Source organism: Oncorhynchus tshawytscha, linkage group LG26 (genome assembly GCF_018296145.1).
Source record: "Oncorhynchus tshawytscha isolate Ot180627B linkage group LG26, Otsh_v2.0, whole genome shotgun sequence".
Lineage (NCBI taxonomy): Eukaryota > Metazoa > Chordata > Actinopteri > Salmoniformes > Salmonidae > Oncorhynchus > Oncorhynchus tshawytscha.
In genome coordinates, this window is record NC_056454.1 from 13,675,266 (window position 1) to 13,694,983 (window position 19,718).

Consider the following 19,718-nt stretch of genomic DNA (forward strand, 5'->3'; position numbering starts at 1 on the left):
TTCGAGAGACCGTCATACCCGATGAAGTGTTTCTACGTTTCAGGTTAGCTAATCAACGTCGCCATGACATCACCTACGAGTGTGATCGGGGATTTATTTTGGACAAGCAGCTTTAGTCTATTTTCATACTGTACTGTCTTTAATGAAACTCTGTGGGAGGACCGTCTTCCGTTTTCCAACGAACGAAATGACACTACTCGATCACTGGTCGTCACTAGTTACCACAGCCACAAAGTCATAGACCCCGCCTATTTCTACAATTTATCTTCTTCAAATGGTTGTTTTCATGAATTGTTATATACATTTTTACTTTGTGGTAACTAGTGTAAACCTCGACCACTTAGAATCGGTTTAAGGGTCACAGACTGAAGATGGGAACCTAGGTCACTTTTATCCAAACGAGAAAACACCACAAAGTAGCTACAAGCCTCTTCTCACAGCCTTTGTGCCAAAAGAGCCACAAGCGCGGCATGCGGGTGGGGTCAGTATTTTACGTTCAGCGTGTTTGGTGCGCCACCTTGTGAAACATTATCGTTAAACCAATGATTTTCAACTTCCTCTACAATTTAAAAATGGCGGCGGTGGTTGTCAAGTAAACGAAAGACGCTTACTGGTGTTTGTAAGATGGCAAAAAATGTAGCTATAATCGGTTTCTATCTTGCCTTTTAAGAGTAGATGTGGACGCAGTATTCAGTTAAACATTTAAGGTCTATTTCATTGCTGCAGTTTGAGGTGAAACATTGTCATGGCAGAAGTGGAGGACGAAGAGTCAATGCTGGTAAGTGTTGTCGTGTTGCACTGTAGCCAATTTCTATTTGACATGTAGACATGTTCACCTCAATGTATACAATAAAGCAACACATCACCGTGTAGCCTGTTTAGCTTGTTTAGAATGTCAAGCTGCAGTGGTTCTTTCAAAGTTCTGAAATGAAAAACGCACAGTTAACCTTATCCGCCAGGCAGGATGTTTATGATGACATGCAAGTGACATTTATCATAAAAACGTGTAAGGTATTTATTTATCCTCACAGAATAAGGGGCAAAACATTCAGGATAAAGCTCCTAGGTTATTCAGGTTATGAATGGTCTTCATCGGCATATTGGTTACATTGTTGAGTAAACACACGACTTCATATCAGTAACACAGGCCAACTTGGACATGGAGGATATTACGGACAAGTATTGTCATGCTGACCGTTTGCATTCCATAAGAGTTGTTCTTTTTTTTTATCAGCACAATGTTGGTTTACAGCCTACTTTGATTTACTCAGGTATTTTCTGAAATGTTTTTGTGATTTTGATCTCTGCCATAAATTAAGCAATTTTCTATCACAGCTCTACATTTCATGTTTTTGTTCCCAGGCCTTGATCAACTACTATTGCCACGAGAAGTATTTCAATCATGTATTAAATGCTGCAGCTGTGGCACAGAGGAAATTCAGCAATGATCCAATCTTCAGCTTTTTCCATGCCTACGGCACCCTGATGCAAGGTCAATGAGTACTCCATTGCATAGTTTGAAACAATTAAATAAAGCAGCTACAGGGAGGTCCACAATTATTTGTTGTTTTGGCTGTATGTTCCAGCACTCTGGATTTGAAATGATACAACTATGAGGTTAAATTGCAGACTGTCAGCTTTAGTTATAGGGTATTTTCATCCATATCAGGTTCACTTTTTAGAAATTGCATCATTTTTTTGTACATAGACCCCCTGCGTCATTTTGGAGTCACTTTTATTGTAAATAGCACAATGACTGGAAGTCAATATTGTTAACGCTAGTTAGCATTGTCTCACAAAACTACCTCAAACTTGCTTCATACAGGACACAGAGACATAAACATGGTATCCATGAATTCATCTGACATCATTGCCAAAATACCGAAGTATCCCTTTAACCTCATAGTCATTGTATCATTTAAAATCCAAAGTGCTGGAGTACAGAGCCAAATCAACAAAAGGTCTGTCACTGTCCAAATACTTTTGGACCTGTATATCTGTTTCATGTAATATCAATCACAGTGTGTTTTTTTTATTTATTGTATACTGCCTTAATTTAGTCAGCAGCTAATATGGATCCATAATAAATACAAATGGTTTATATGTTTCGTTTTAGATCAAATTCAGGAAGCCATCCATGAGTTTGAGACTATAAAAGACAGAAGAGATATGTCCCTCTGTACATTCATGGCTCTTGTTTTTGCTGAAAAGAAAAGGCCAAACCCAGGTAAACCCATATTTGTCTTGATCCATGGTTACTTCTCTGTGTATTTTTCTGTAGCTGAATCTATACACTTTTTATGTTGACTTCAGATCGAGATGTCATTCAGGAACTGGATGCTAAGGTGAAAGAGGACCGTAAAAGTGCAACACCTAAGGGTCTCTACTACGCTGGGATGTTCCTCTGGCTTCTGGGACGAAATGACAAAGCAAGGGAATACATAGAGAGAATGATCAAAGTCTCTAATGGTTCCCGAGAAGTGAGTTTGGTTATATTGTGTTTCTCTCAAATTCTATCAAATATATATATTTTTTGAAAATGCATTTGCAAAAACTTATGAGGTCTGCAAGTGTCACTGTATACATACCTCAAACAGTTAAATGGATGAAATTATGCCCACTCTAGGGCACTATAGGGTTGCCTAGGGATGGCCTTTGTCAGCGCTAGGCTATTTGAGAATTTGTTTTAGGAGCATTTTGAGTGGATTTACTTGACAACCAGGTAGAGGTCTACTCTGATTTATATTTGTCTACCCTTCTAACATTTGGATTAATGTCTGTTGTTCAGGGGATTATCCTAAAAGGCTGGATAGATCTGACCTCTGGTAAGGATGCATATGCCAAGAAGGCTGGGAAATACTTTGACGAAGGCCTGAAAGAGAAAGCAGATGTTTTTGCTCTGATGGGAAAGGTAAGAAGGCACACAACCCTTGTGTTGCCATGAATAGATTACTTCACTTGCAATGGGAAGAGATGTTAAGATATTGGAGACATTGTTGAGGTCTTTGTCACGTCTCATATTTCATGTGGCACCTAGTTATTGTGCCTGAATGATAATCCCCCATTGTGCTGGATTCTCTATATCCCACAACCTCACTAGGATGTCAGTCTATTATTCACTAACACAATCTGTTTCTCAATTTGTACCATATCTTGAATATTGAATGGACTGTTTTGAAATGCCAAAGCTCTATATTGCCTTATCTGTGGTAATACAGTGAGACCAATTGTTAGCTTGCTATCTTTTGCTCTTTGTGTAGAGTAATTAGCTTTTGAAACAGATGTACAACAGTGCATTTTACTTTCCCTCAACATGTCCATACATTGTGTGATATTTTATCGGTTTCAGGCACATTACTATGAGTATCGGCATAATTATTCTGGAGCATTGGAGACAGTCAACCAAGTGATTGTTAGTTTCCCTGGGTTCCTTCCTGCCTTTATCAAGAAGATGAAGCTTCTATTGACCCTGCAGGACTGGGAGCAAACTGTAGATGCAGCACAGAGGTATAGTATCTCATATTAGAGGTGATTTTGCTCTAGAATTTCTGTTTTCTTGTTACTTAAGCTAATGACACTGGAAATAATAGCTGGCTTTAATCTTAGTTTGTAAAGAATTGTTTGGATCAAATAAATACTTTCATTGATGGATTTGGTCAATCAATAGCAGCCATATAAAGAACGAGCCAGTCAGCCTTTGCAAGTGGCCCGTATTGAAGTGCAAATTAAAATGGAGCGTGATGCCTGGAACCAGTGGCATAATGACTGAGCCATTGTTCCTGACTGCTCGCCCGCTGGACCCTGGCCAGAGCCAGGGAATATGAAAAGGCTTTTGAGCTGAAGCGCTAGAGCCACACGTTTCCCAGGATGCACTTCTCCAGGTTCTATGAACTGCAGGAAGGAGGATCACTCAGGTGGAGCCCGTTTCTAAGGGGACTAAGCCCAAGGCCAGAGCCACTGGTTTAGCCCTGCTGAGTCATAGCTCTTTGAACAGGAATGGACACATGCAGTGCACAGTCCAGCTCTCTTTTTTTTTCTCATTGTCTAAGTGGGTGGTCTTCCTTAGATTGTATTCTCTCTCCCTTTCCTCCAGCCTTGTCAGGCATATAAGCCATCATGGGAAGAAATGAATACAATACTCTGACAACACCACATTTTCATTAGCATCAAACAGTGCTGATCATTAAAGAGATGTTTCATGTCCTATTCTAGGCTCTTGCAGAAGGATAAAAACAACCTAGAAGCCCTGAGAATGCTCGCTCTTCACTCCTTATGCAGAGAGGGGGACATCACAGAGGTAATTTCCAAACATGAATAGTTAAAGGGATGGTTCGGGATTTTGGCAATGAAGCCCTTTATATATTTCCCTAGAGTCAGATGAACTCGCGGATACCATTTTTTATATCTCTGCTTCCAGTATGAAGGAAGTTGGAGGTAGTTTCGCGAGCCACTGCTAACTAGAGTTGCTGCAAAGACTGGAAGTCTTAGGGATCAGCTAGCATGCACTTCAACCTGTTGCCACACAACTACGTGTGAATGGTACATAATGATTCCCATGATGTGTACGTGGTCAAGTGGGATACCCTTTTTACTTTTGGCAGTCACTAAACATGCTCTCAAGTCTCGTCAGCAACTTGGACGCCCAAGAGCCTCACAGCCCAGACCTTTTCTACAGGATGTCCTTGGCTTTCACGCGGGTGGTAAGACTAATTTGATTTATTAGTCGAGCGTATTGCATCTTCAGGATGCCCAGCCCACATGGGCTTATAAGACACTGTATTCAGTGTTTAATGCTTTTTGATAAGAAATGTTTTTACATGGAAACTAGTGTGACTAGGTTTCACCTCTGAAGAGATCGAGAACCCTTTCACTTCACCTTGTGACATTACAGTCCCTGAACCAGGACAATTGCATGTCTGACATGAGGTATACACAGACTTAACTCTGTTGTCATTTGCTAGTGTGGAAGAAATGAGAAAGTGATTCAGCAGACTCACATCATGGTGGACAGAGCCTTCTCCCAAGCCCAAGGGGATTCTGATCTGGCCACAGAGCTGGGCTACCAGTTGGTTCTGCAGGGAAGAATCAAAGAGGCTATGAAGTGGTACAAGACTGCCATGACTCTGGACGAAACAAGTGTCTCGGCTTTGACAGGTGAGACGGGCTTCCCTGATTGTTTAGACATATGCCGTAGATCTCAAACTTTTTAGTTGTAATGTAGCTATGCATGTAATTCTGTACCTACAGTTGAAGTCTGAAGTTTTACGTACACTTATGTTGGAGTCATTAGTACTCGTTTTTCAACCACTCCACAAATTTCTTGTTAACAAACTATAGTTTTGGCAAGTCGGTTAGGACATCTACTTTGTGCATGACACAAGTAATTTTTTACAACTGTTTACAGACAGATTATTTCACTTATAATTCACTGTATCACAATTCCAGTGGGTCAGAAGTTTACATACACTAAGTTGACTGTGCTTTTAAACAGCATGGAAAATTCCAGAAAATGGTGTCATGGCTTTAGAAGCTTCTGATAGGCTAATTTACAAGTCTGCTTCATCCTTGGGAGCAATTTCCAGACGCCTGAAGGTACCACGTTCATCTGTACAAACAATAGTACGCAAGTATAAACAGCATGGGACCACACAGTCGTCATACCGCTCAGGAAGAAGACGCGTTCTGTCTACTAGCGGTAAACTTACTTTGGTGTGAAAAGTGCAAATGTATTTTATTTTATTTGACCTTTTTTTAACCTCTTAGTGATCCCTTCACGCGCCAATCCCTTTAGCGGGATCGATTTGACAACATCCAGTGAAATTGCAGAGCGCCAAATTCAAACTTAAGAAATATCAATATTAAACATTCACGAAAATAGAAGTGTATTACATCAAAATAAAGCTTACCTTCTTGTTAATCCAGCCACAGTGTCAGATTTCAAAAAGGTTTTACGGCGAAAGCAGACCATGCGATTATCTGAGGACAGCGCCCCGCATACAAACACATGAAAATAATTTTTACATTTTTCTGCCCCAAAAGTCAGAAATAACGATATAATAAATGCCTTACCTTTTGAAGATCTTCTTTTTACAATCCCAAATGTCTCAGTGACACAATGAATGGCCGTTTTGTTCTTTAAATTCCTTCTTTATATCCCCAAAATGTCAATTTATTTGGCGCGTTTGATTCAGAAATACACCAGTTACAACTCGCCCAACATGACTACAAAGTATCTAATAAGTTACCTGTAAACTTGGTCCAAACATTTCAAACAACGTTCGTAATCCAACCTCGGGTATGCTAAAATGCAAATAATCGATCAAATTTAAGACGGGATAATCTGTTTCCAATACCAAAGAAAAATAACACGGAGCGCACTCTTGTTCACGTGCACAGAAATAGTAGGGGCTGTCAGTGACACATGGAATGAATAGCACTACTTCTTAATTTCTCAAAAGAAAAACATCGACCAATTTCTAAAGACTGTTGACATCTAGTGGAAGCCATAGGAACTGCAAGCAGGTTCCTAATAATAAGGGTATCTATTTACCTTTATTTAACTAGGCAAGTCGGTTAATAATTTTTTCTTATTTTCAATGACAGCCTAGGAACAGCAGGTAAACTGCCTTGTTCAGGTGCAGAATGACAGATTTTCACCTTGTCAGCTCAGGGATTTGATCTTCGGTTACTAGAACAACAGCAAAGCACCTTGTGAAGATGCTGGATGAGACTGGTACAAAAGTATCTATATCCACAGTAAAACGAGTCCTATATCGACATAACCTGAAAGGCCGCTCAGCAAGGAAGAAGCCACTGCTCCAAAACCGCTATAAAATGCCAGACTACGGTTTGCAACTGCACATGGGGACAAAGATTGTACTTTTTGGAAAACTATCCTCTGCTCTGATGAAACAAAAATGGAACTGTTTGGCCTTAATGACCATCGTTATGTTTGAAGGGAAAATGGGGAGGCTTGCAAGCCAAAAAAACACCATCCCAACCGTGAAGCACAGGGGTGGCAGCATCATGTTGTGGGGGTGCTTTGCTGCAGGAGGGACTGGTGCACTTCACAAAATAGATGGTGTCATGAGGTAGGACAATTCTGTGGATATTTTGAAGTAACATCTCAAGACATCAGTCAGGAAGTTAAAGCTTGGTCGCAAATGGGTCTTCCAAATGGACAATGATCCCAAGCACACTTCCAAAGTTGTGGCAAAATGGCTTAAAGACAACAAAGTCAAGGTATTGGAGTGGCCATCACAAAGCCCTGACCTCAATCCTATAGAACATTTGTGGACAGAACTGAAAAAGTATGTGTGAGCAAGGAGGCCTATAAACCTGACTCAGTTACACCAGCTCTGTCAGGAGGAATGGGCCAAAATTCACCTAACTTATTGTGGGAAGCTTGTGGAAGGCTACCCAAAACGTTTGACCCAAGTTGAACAATTTCAAGGCAATGAAATTGCAATGCTACCAAATACTAATTGAGTGTATGTGAACTTCTGACCCACTGGGAATGTGATGAAATAAATAAATCATTCTCTCTCCTATTATTCTGACATTTCACATTCTTAAAATAAAGTGGTGATCCTAACTGACCTAAGACAGGGAATTTTTACTAGGTTTAAATGTCAGGAATTGTGAAAAACTGAGTTTAAATGTATTTGTCTAAGGTGTATGTAAACTTCCGACATCAACTCTATGTAGAATTTGGTAACGTTTATTCTTCATTATAATATTATAAACCAGCTATAAACAAATAATTAAGTTGTAAATCCTTTAGATGTAGATTGTAAAAACATCTGATCTGTATTTCCAGGTATTATCAGGTGCCAGCTGATCGAGGGAAACTTGGAGGATGCAGAGCAACAGCTGGAGTTTCTCACAGAGATCCAACAGTCTATTGGGAAATCAGGGGTAAGGCTGATAGAGAGATATTGCTCTGTTCAATCCAGTTCGATGGCCTTGCCAAAGTAATTATATTTCTAATTCTACTTTTGACATTAATATCTAGTGTTTGGTCATCTAGTGAAGCTTTGTAGCCTTTTGGACAGCTTTTTGTTTAGGTAATGGTAGTTCTTTAGAAATGTGTGGGCTTTCCTGTGTTTGCTAAGCCCGCTGAGTAACAGTTTGTCCTGTGTGTCTTAAGTATTATAGGGGAGACTCTGGGTACATTCCAAATGGCACCTTATTCCCTTTCTAGTGCACTATAAAGGCCCATAGCGCTCTGTTCAAAAGTAGTGCACTATATAGGTAATAGGGTACGCTCTGCTGTACCTTGGTCCTATAAACCATGTTGTGTTAGAGCTGCCCTACTGAGCTGAATACTGTTGTGTGAACCTGTTGACACCCTTGGCTTGCTCTTTCCTCTCTGTCAGGAGCTGCTGTACCTGCGCGCCATGCTGGCTGTGAAGAAACGCAGGTCACAGGATGAGGTCACCAATCTGCTGAATGATGCCGTGGACACTCACTTCTCCACACTGCAAGGCCTGCCGCTGGGGGTGGACTACTTTGAGAAGCTCAACCCTGACTTCCTGCTGGAGATCGTCAAGGAGTACATAGCACTCTGTCCTGCTAAGGTCAGTCTGGAGAGAGATGTCTATGGATACATTTGTTAAATACATATTTTAAGGTTTTATTATAGGGGACTATAAGATAAGGAGAGGAGAGAAAGGTGGAAAGATCGACTTGGGGATTGAACCCCGGTCTCCGGTGGGGGGGGGGCTTTGCATATCTACAGATGCATTTATAGAGATTACTGTTAGTCATTTTTGACACCACATTTACTGGGTTTAACAAACGATACAAAGACGTTGTCACAGGGTGTAAATAGATTTGTAGCCCCCGTCGTGTCATTCATTGTGGTCTTGATCATAGAGATAACCATCGGTATCACGTGTGTGTTAGCCTCCAGCCCAGGGCCAGCCTCCTGCCCCTCAGCTCCAACACTGTGCCTCTGTGTTGGACACTGTGGTCAAGATAGTACCTGGACTCCTACAAGGTGTCTTCCTATTGGCCAAAGTTAGGTTTCAGTCTGGTGAGTTTCAACTGAATTGCATGTGACACAATTCTGCTCTGTTTTCATGCCAAGTTGTTCTCAACATGGATGACAACAATTAATGGGTTTGGTGGCAATGCTGATGTCCTTTAGGTGACATTGACTCTGCTCAGAGCAGCCTCCAACACTGCCTGGACCAGTGTCCCTCCCATGCTGAGGCCCACCTGCTCATGGCACAGATCCACCTCTTACAAGGCAACTACAAGCTCTCCTCCCAGTCTCTGGAGCTTTGCCTCAGTCACAACTTTGCGGTAAGAACAGCATTCCAGATGAACGTGGTATTAGATCAAACAGAACTGTTATGGGAACATCCATCCTCTAATAGCTCTGTGTGCTGCTCCCTGCCAGGTCCGAGAGCACCCTGTGTATCACCTTATAAAGGCCCAGGCCCAGAAGAAGATGGGAGAGCTCCAAGAGGCCATCCAGACTCTGCAGATGGCCATGATCCTGCCGGGGGTCCGCAGGGCCGGTGCCTCAGCCAAATCCAAGAACAAGAAGGTGGAGCTGAGCTCTGCTGACTGTGTGTCTGTGTTCCTTGAACTCGCCGAGGCCCTCTGGCTCAACGGAGAACAGGTAAGGGACCATGGAGAGAACAAGCTCAGCAACAGAGAGTAATATTCAATATATCTTGAGTTATGCTCACCTTTCTAGGAAATGTGTACTTTCCAGGTACTCATGAAATGCAGATCCTCCATATTTTATTGTACTTACATTCCCGGTAGAGTTTGTCTTCTGTCTCAGTCATGTCGTTGCCCATTGTTGAACAGTAAAGTCTGATTCATGAACGTGGGTTTGACGTTTCAGCACGAAGCCGCCAAAGTGATGCAAGACGCCATCAACGAGTTCTCGGGCACTCCTGAGGAGCTGCGTGTCACCATCGCCAATGCTGACCTGGCTCTGCTGCGTGGCGACACCGAGCTTGCCCTGAGCATGCTCAGAAACATCACCCCTGAGCAGCCCTACTATATCCAGGCCAAGGAGAAGATGGCCGACATATATCTGACTCACAGGAAAGAGAAGCGCCTTTATGCCAGTTGTTACAGGTGAGGAACAACACGGCATTATAAAAAAGGCTATAGTCTGACAGTTAGACACACAAACTGTTCACTAATGGTGTTTGACATGTAGCTTAGGGTAACAAATAGTTTGTTATTTCTTGAAACCACGTCTCTTATTCAGTGTACTAACCACATCCCCCATTGCTGTGTCAGCCCACCCACCCATGCCATAGCAGCAGTCAGTCCATAACAGTATGCAGGCCACAAGTTCACAGCAAATCAAGTGTAAATGTTCAACTTTATCCACTCATGCAGCAAGGCTGTAATATGCAAAGCTGCCTGCAGTGTCTAAAAGTGAGCCGAAGGCCCATCACCTCATCTCTGATACTATACTTGTGTTGACAGAATTTTCCACACAGACACCGCTGGGAAGCCATTAAGGATGAGTGAACCTCAGAGCAGAGCAGACCCATGTCTGTATAATGTGATTGAATCTTATTCTAGACATTTTTGATATTCTATCTGATATTTTTGCTGTCTTTCCTCAGAGAATTAGTAGAGAAGCTGCCGAGTCCTCATACATATCTTTTACTTGGGGATGCTTATGTGAATATCCAAGAGGTGGGTATGAAATTGAATATCGATTAATCTCATTGTTGCCCAAAACGAGGCAATGGAAGGCTTGCAGGGTTTTGGGGTCTTTTACAGTAGTGTTCATAGGAAGTAGTATTATGCAGTGTTTTATTAATTCATGCATATATTTATAAAGAGTAAACATCTGTGCATTGTGCTTATATCTTACTTCATGACTCCCTCACTGTGGAATGTTGAATCATCACAGTTAATGTTCGGTACAGCTAAATGTTACTAAGTCAAGTCCGTTTATCCGCAGCCAGAGAAGGCCATTGAGATCTACGAACAGGCTCTGAAGAAAAACCCCAAAGATGGAGCTCTGGCCAGCAAGATTGGGAAAGCTCTCGTCAAGACTCACAATTACGTCAAGGTCTGTATACTAACTGGGGAGCTACACTCAGGCGTCAGGAAAACAGTAGCTACTACACTGGATGTGTACATTTTTGCAGTGCAAGCACGTCAAATTATTACAAATAAAACCAGAGCGTAATTTTACGCTAAGTAATGCAATCGTCTCACAGCTGCGCTCCTTATGCCCAGGTTTCTTTGAAATAAATTGGAGTGTCTTACATGCTGACCACACTGCATGCGTTGCAAAATAAATGTACACATACATGTTCTTCAATCATTGGACTCACACTGCTCGCACGCGTCTGCGTAGCCAGGTGCTAACATAGAACTTGGTTCTATTTGTGATGCTTGATACGCTGCAAGTCCCGCCTCTCCCATCCTCATTTGTTTTTAGGAGCATATACCCACGTTGGTGATAGAAAGATGAACTGAGATCCACAGTCCAGTTGGTGGTGGTAATGCATCTTAAAGTTGGTTGCCAACTGCCATATAAAGTCCAGAGAAGGAGAAGAAGCCTGGAGAGATTACTAGAAACGTTCTTCTTACTAGAATCCTTCTTCCGGCGCCGACAGAGCTGGCCGCCTCCCTTCGCGTTCCTAGGAAACTATGCAGTATTTTGTTTTTTTACGTGTTATTTCTTACATTGGTACCCCAGGTAATCTTAGGTTTCATTCCATACCGTCGGGAGGAACTACTGAATATAAGAGCAACGTCAACTCACCATCATTACGACCAGGAATACGACTTTCCCGAAGCGGATCCTGTGTTTTGCCCACCACCCAGGACAATGGATCGGATCCCAGCGGGCGAACCAAAACAACGTCGCCGTAAAAGGGGCAAACGAAGCGGTCTTCTGGTCAGGCTCCGGAGACGGGCACATCACGCACCACTCCCTACCATACTACTCGCCAATGTCCAGTCTCTTGACAACAAGGTTGATGAAATCCGAGCAAGGGTTGCCTTCCAGAGAGACATCAGAGATTGTAACGTTCTTTGCTTCACGGAAACATGGCTCACTCGAGACACGCTATCGGAGTCGGTGCAGCCAGCTGCTTTCTTCGCGCCGAAAGAAACCAGCATCTTTCTGGTAAGAAGAGGGGCGGGGGGGTATGCCTTATGATTAACGAGACGTGGTGTGATCATAACAACATACAGGAACTCAAGTCCTTCTGTTCACCTGACAAAGAATTCCTCACAATCAAATGTCGACCGCATTATCTACCAAGAGAATTCTCTTCGATTATAATCACAGCCGTATATATTCCCCTCCAAGCAGACACATCGATGGCCCTGAAAAAACTTTATTTGACTCTATGTAAACTGGAAACCACATATCCTGAGGCTGCATTCATTGTAGCTGGGGATTTTAACAAGGCTAAATTCTATCAACATATCGATTGTGCAACCAGGGCTGGTAAAACCCTGGATCATTGTTATTCTAACTTCCGCAATGCATATAAGGCCCTCCCCCGCCCTCTTTTCAGAAAAGCTGACCACGACTCCATTTTGTTGCTCCCAGCCTATAGACAGAAACTAAAACAGGAAGCTCCCGCGCTCAGGTCTGTTCAATGCTGGTCCGACCAATCTGATTCCACGCTTCAAGACTGCTTCGATCACGTGGATTGGGATATGTTCCGCATTGCGTCCAACAACAACATTGACGAATACGCTGATTCGGTGAGCGAGTTTATTAGCAAGTGCATCGGCGATGTCTTACCAACAGCAACTATTAAAACATTCCCAAACCAGAAACCGTGGATTGATGGCAGCATTCGTGTGAAACTGAAAGCACGAACCACTGCTTTTAACCAGGGCAAGGTGACCAGAAACATGGCCTAAAACAAACAGTGTAGCTATTCCTGGGTCTCGACCCTGCCCTGTGCAACTGGGTACTGGACTTCCTGACGGGCCGCACCCAGGTGGTGAGGGTAGTAACAACATCTCCACCCCGCTGATCCTCAACACTGGGGCCCCACAAGGGTGCGTTCTGAGCCCACTCCTGTACTCCTTGATCACCCATGACTGCGTGGCCATGCACGCCTCCAACTCAATCATCAAGTTTGCGGACGACACTACAGTGGTAGGCTTGATTACCAACAATGACGAGATGGCCAACAGGGAGGAGGTGAGGGCCCTTGGAGTGTGTTGTCAGGAAAATAACCTCGCACTCAACGTCAACAAAACAAAGGAGATGATCGTGGACTTCAGGAAACACCCCCCTATCCACATCGACAGGACAATAGTGGAAAGGGTAGAAAGTTTTAAGTTCCTCGGCGTACACATCACGGACAAACTGAATTGGTCCACCCACACAGACCGCGTGGTAAAGAAGGCGCAGCAGCGCCTCTTCAACCTCAGGAGGCTGAAGAAATTTGGCTTGTCACCAAAAGCACTCACAAACTTTTACAGATGCACAATCGAGAGCATCCTGTCAGGCTGTATCACTGCCTGGTATGGCAACTGCTCAACCGTAAGGCTCCAGAGGGTAGTGAGGTCTGCACAACGCATCACCGGGGGCAAACTACCTGCCCTCCAGGACACCTACACCACCCGATGTTACAGGAAGGCCATAAAGGTCATCAAGGACAACAACCACCCGAGCCACTGCCTGTTCACCCCGCTATCATCCAGAAGGCGAGGTCAGTACAGGTGCATCAAAGCAGGGACCGAGAGACTGAAAAACAGCTTCTATCTCAAGGCCATCACACTGTTAAACAGCCACCACTAACATTGAGTGGCTGCTACCAACATACTGACTCAACTCCAGCCACTTTAATAATGGAAAATTGATGTAAAAAATGTAACACTAGCCACTTTAAACAATGCCACTTAATATAATGTTGACATACCCTACATTACTCATCTCATATGTGTATACTGTACTCGATACCATCTACTGCATCTTGCCTATGCCGTTCTGTACCATCACTCATTCATATATCTTTATGTACATATTCTTTATCCCTTTACACTTGTGTGTATAAGGTAGTTGTTGTGGAATTGTTAGGTTAGATTACTCGTTGGTTATTACTGCATTGTCGGAACTAGAGGCACAAGCATTTCGCTACACTCGCATTAAAATATGCTAACCATGTGTATGTGACAAATAAAATTTGATTTGAGTTTACTATTTTTTTTCAGTGGATTAATTGTCAGAGTAGAGGACCTTGTGCATTTCAGGTAAAATAACAATGCAATGTTTATATCCAGCAAGCTAGCTAGCTCAATTTCCATAAATGTTTCATGCTTTTCGACCTGTCCCCAAATTAATATACTTGGTTCCGAGTCCATTTCTATATTTCAACCTACGTGTCCTGATCACGTCTAGTGTGGGTGGATCAAAATCTACATGAGCGCAATAGCGCACGCACTCGAGCGGTTTGGTCATCATGTTAGGCTCTTCAAAAGTTACGTGTCCAGTGTAGCAGGCCTGTAAGAAAAAAAACATTAAAATACCAATCTATAGTAGTCAATAGCTGTATGATTCACCGCTGTTATTCACAGGCAATCAATTACTATGAAGCTGCTCTGAAGACTGAGCAGCAGAACTTCCTGCGATATGACCTGGCTGAACTGCTAATGAAGATGAGACAGTACGAGAGGTGCGAGAAAGTTTTACAAGAGGCTCTCGCCCATGACCCAGGTAAGCTGGACATCATTGCTACAATTTTGAACATTTTGTATGTTCAAGTTTTGTTGCTGGTCATAAATTACAATGATAATACATAGTTACTTATGTAGCGCTTTTCCGACTTCTCACTCGTCGCCTTGTGGTGTTTTGTCTAGTAAATGAGCTGCCGTTGCTAACCGATGATTGTCGCTATCTGGTCCTGTTGGCCAAAATCCAAGGCAAGGTTGACAAAAACGAGGATGCTTTACTTTCCTTGCAACGAGTAAGTATTCTGATATTGTAAAAGCCATTATGCTAAGCAATGAGAGAAAATGAAATAACTGAAATATATTATTATGATAATTTCTAAGATTGAAAATCTGTCTCCTCTATAATACATGCATAATTCACAACATTACTATTTCTTAGCTATGCTCTGAACCCAGACTTGTGTTTTCTTTTAGGCCCGGGATGTGCAGGCCAAGGTGTTGAAGCGTGTGCAGTTGGAGCAGCCAGACGCTGTCTCCATGCAGAAGCAGCTCGCTGCAGAGATCTGTGGCGAGATCGCTAAACACTACACGAGTCTTAGAGGCTATGAGAGAGCAGTGAAATTCTACAAAGAAGCTCTTGTCTATTGTGAGAGTGATGGCAAGGTCGGTGCAGCTGAATCAAGCCTTCAGTGTGTGCTCCCTGCAGCTGTATTTGTGAATTCCCAGCATCCCTTTCTTTCTATGCAGTTTTTGTATTTGCTAATTTGCATATTACAGTAGTTTATCATGTTTATAATCACTAAATGTTTATAATTACATTCAAATCTATTTTTATGAATGTGTAAATGTATGTTTAATGCCAGCAAGGCATACTGCAACATTTGCACATAGGAAATGGTATTAGTATTATAATTATGATGTTAGAAGGTAATTGGTTAACAAAGTTGAATTCAATTGAATGCTTTCATTGTTACCAGGTGATGCTGGAGCTGGCGCGGTTGTACCTCACTTTAGATGATGTGGATGGCTGCCAACAGCAATGCAGTGTCCTTCTGAAGAGTGACCAGGTCAATGAAGATGCAACACTGGTTAGTTCTATTTATATGCCATTTCTGTCAAGTCCCAAAGGAAAATCCTATTGTAAAACTTGATTGTTTTCCGAACTTCTCTGTTTCCTCGTAGATGATGGCTGACCTGATGTTCAGGAAGCAGGACTATGAGCAAGCCGTTTTCCACTTTCAGCAGCTACTGGAGCGCAAACCAGGTGTGACAGGGCTCGGTTTCTCTTAGGTCTGAATACACAAGTTCCCCCCTGAAATAGAATTTCAATGGAGATTTGTAAAGCTTGAAAAGGAAGCGTAAGAACCTCAATGTAAATATACACTGCTGATTTGACCTCCCCTGGAAGGGAAGTAATGTCTTTCCCATATGTTCCTGCCAGACAACTACCCAACACTGTCACGTCTAATCGACCTGCTGAGGAGAGCTGGGAAGTTAGAGGAAGTTCCCAGGTTTCTGGAGATGGCTGAAAAACATTCCTCCAGGGCAAAGTTTGACCCTGGGTTTAACTACTGCAAAGGACTTTATCTGTGGTAAGTGCATTAGTCAAATGTATCTTTAGCTAGATTGATTATGGTGTCTTTTTTTAAATAATTAAGTTGTATTTCGTGCCCAGGTACACAGGTGAACCCAATGATGGGTTGCGACACTTCAACAAGGCACGGAAAGACAATGACTGGGGTCAGAATGCTGTGTACAACATGATTGAGATCTGTCTTAACCCAGACAATGACACCATGGGAGGAGAAGTCTTTGAGAACCTAGATGGTGACATGGGGTGTGTAACATGTGCAGTAATTTGTAATTTCTATTAGGATCCCCATTAGCTAACGCCGTAACGCTAGCTAGTCTCCCTGGGGTCCAACACCAATTAACAAGACATTACAAATAACCACAAATCAAGACTTTCAACAAGTAGACAATACAGACAAAATATCTGACAGGAAACACATTTAACATTCAGTTGATGCATTCTATTTCCTGTCCAGTCATATGGTCTATCGCATTTCACCTTTCTTGGAGGTGGATTTACTTTTTGCCTGAGAAACATGGAGTTCCATTCAGCTATGTATTTCAATGAACAGCTGAATATTAGCTGTGGGGATGTTTTTTTGAATGCTTACAGTGACGATACACTGAGTGTACAACACATTAGGAACACCTGCTATTTCCATGACATAGACTGACCAGGTAAATCCAGGTGAACACTGAACCCTTATTGATGTCCCTTTTTAAATCCACTTCAATCAGTGTCGATGAACAGTTTCCTGCATGTATCAAGAATGGTCCACCACCCAAAGGACATCCAGCCAACTGTGGGAAGCATTGGAGTCAACATGGGCCAGCATCCCTGTGGAACAGTTTCGACACCTTGTAGAGTCCATGCCCCGACGGATTGAGGCTGTTCTGAGGGCAAAGGGGGGGGTGCGCAACTCAATATTAGGAAGGTGTTCTTAATGTGTTGTACACTCAGTGTATATCTCAGCTAAAACACAAATTCTTATGTCCATGTTATACTTGCTCATTTATCTGGCTGTCATTGATGTAAATGCACTTCCTTTTCCATTTTCATCTATGCTCAGGAACTCTACTGAGAAGCAGGAGTCAGAGCAGCTCGCCGTGAGAACAGCAGAGAAGCTCCTGAATGAGTTAAAGCCCCAGACAGCCGGTGGACACGTCCAACTACGGATCCTAGAGAACTACTGCTTTCTGGCCACCAAGCAGAAAGCCAACGTCGAGAAAGCCCTGAATGTTTTCACAGAGATTGCAAACAATGAGGTAAGTCAACTCCAGATGGTGTACATAAGTGTGCACACACACCCACACCCTTAGCAAATCTAACATCACTACGTGGGTGCATTATCTTAGGCTTTCTCTTTGCTTTACACTTTCTTGATGCTGACTTTGGAGGTTTCCTTAACAGCTTATTTATTGAGTAACTTACTATGTCTTTAACATAGTAAGATAACTTGTGTAAGATAATATCCAGTTACGTAAATTGAATCCTCCTTGCTGACAAGGAAACCTTTGTTTGCATTTTTGGATACTCTTGTCTACTTCACAGAAATAGAGGGAAATGTTAGACCTGATTCGCTGTAAAACGACACCTAACTAACCAAGGCTCTCTGTTTTAACTTAGAAGGACCATGTGCCTGCACTGCTAGCCATGGCGACAGCCTACATGATTCTCAAACAAACCCCTCGAGCCAGGAACCAGCTCAAACGCGTAGCTAAGATGAACTGGAGCATTGTTGACGCTGACGAGTTTGAGAAGAGCTGGCTGCTCCTGGCCGACATCTACATCCAGTCAGGGAAATATGACATGGCCGGGGACCTCTTGAAGAGGTGCCTTCGTCATAATAAGGTCAATGCATACCCTTGATCAAAAATGTATCCGGAATGAGTTTGAGTCACTCACGGTAACAGTCATTGTTCATTTTCACAGTCATGTTGTAAAGCTTATGAATACATGGGCTACATTATGGAGAAGGAGCAGGCATTCCGAGATGCAGCGCTGAACTATGAAATGGCTTGGAAATATGGCAATCAAACGAACCCCACGATAGGTATGTTTAAGGACATCTTGTACATGCTGCCATTCGTTGTTTTTAAAAAATCATGTAAATATACAACAGTCTATGAATAGTAGTATGTTTTTGTCTCAGGATACAAGCTTGCATTCAACTACCTGAAAGCAAAGAGGCATGTTGATGCCATAGATGTCTGTCATAAGGTAAGTTGAAATCATAGCTTCATATGTTATCTATGTTGAAATAAGTGTGTAAAAATGTGATTTTTGTTTACGTGTTGTCATTGAATAACATCATATGCATAAACTAAATATTCATGTTTTGTTTAGGTTTTGGATGCTCACCCCAATTATCCAAAGATGAGGAAGGACATCTTGGACAAAGCTCGGGCAGCTTTGCGGTCTTAACATAAATGTTTTAGCGAGAGAGAGAGTGCAGTGTGTGGGTGTATTATTGCTCAATCTTTTTTTATGTGTTTTGTTAACAAGCATTATTACTTGGGTAAGTATTTGGATGTAATTATAAATGGAATTTTGGAGGGATGAGAGACAGTGCTTTTTATAAACGTGATTACAATACAAAACACATTGTTGTAGAGTTATTGTGTTTTTCTTACAATATAATGAAAACAGTGACTCTGTTTCAACACTCTAAAGAAAGACATATTGCTTTGCAATAAATGTCAGGGTAGCCTAGTAGTTAGAGCATTGGATTAGTAACCGAAAGGTTGCAAGTTCAAATCCCCAAGCTGACAAGGTACAAAATCTGTCGTTCTGCCCCTGAACAGGCAGTTAACCCACTGTTCCTAGGCCGTCATTGAAAATAAGAATTTGTTCTTAACTGACTTGCCTAGTAAAATAAAGGTGAAAAAAAAGAGTAAAATTTGAATCTGAAATAAATCTTAATTGTACACCTTATTAACATGTCATTATATAGGAGAGCAGACATGGTGGTGTCCCAAATGTTCCTGGTCTATAGTAGTTCACTACATAGGGAATAGGGTGCCATTTGGGACACACAGGGTCAGTGATTTCCAGGTTAAGAATGAATATGAACATCCAACTCAGTGCCACATAGAGTTTATCTAGATATGATATCATCCACACCGTTTTTATTTATATATACATACATGGTTGTTACTTTTTAATGAAGGGAAATGCCACTGGGAGTTGCCAACTTGACAGCACCCTCCCATAAGGAGGTTGACGCTACTATTAAATGTTGACATCAAGTCACACACCCAAAAGTCTTGTACCAGTCCATAATTTGACATTCAAATGTATTTCTTCCCAAAAGTATTTGCACTGTTGTATATTAAGTTTAGGTTATAAAGACGGCAAGTAGCCTACATTATGCCAATTAGCAGTGTAAGGACATAATATTGAAATGTTCACACACTTATGGAAATTGTATGTATTGACTATGTTTAGTAAAGCATTGATATTAAGAATCTAGAATGAATAATTTTTTTAAAAATCCCTCGTCAAT

At 42.1% G+C, this 19,718-nt stretch overlaps 1 protein-coding gene across 1 annotated transcript; it reads left to right on the forward strand.

Annotated features, from left to right (window-relative positions):
• Positions 1 to 264: 264 nt before the first annotated feature.
• ttc21b (tetratricopeptide repeat domain 21B) lies at positions 265 to 18,815 on the forward strand. Its single transcript, XM_024388925.2, has 30 exons — positions 265 to 481; positions 727 to 778; positions 1,363 to 1,492; positions 2,117 to 2,227; positions 2,314 to 2,480; positions 2,789 to 2,911; positions 3,350 to 3,507; positions 4,213 to 4,297; positions 4,602 to 4,700; positions 4,962 to 5,154; positions 7,820 to 7,917; positions 8,379 to 8,579; positions 8,908 to 9,037; positions 9,152 to 9,309; positions 9,407 to 9,631; positions 9,863 to 10,101; positions 10,605 to 10,677; positions 10,949 to 11,059; positions 14,545 to 14,683; positions 14,827 to 14,933; positions 15,115 to 15,303; positions 15,618 to 15,728; positions 15,823 to 15,904; positions 16,082 to 16,232; positions 16,316 to 16,477; positions 17,283 to 17,478; positions 17,840 to 18,064; positions 18,146 to 18,266; positions 18,366 to 18,433; positions 18,560 to 18,815. The coding sequence occupies exons 2-30, from the start codon at positions 746 to 748 to the stop codon at positions 18,635 to 18,637; spliced, it is 3,963 nt and encodes a 1,320-aa protein (XP_024244693.1). The 5' UTR covers positions 265 to 481; positions 727 to 745; the 3' UTR covers positions 18,638 to 18,815.
• Positions 18,816 to 19,718: the final 903 nt, after the last annotated feature.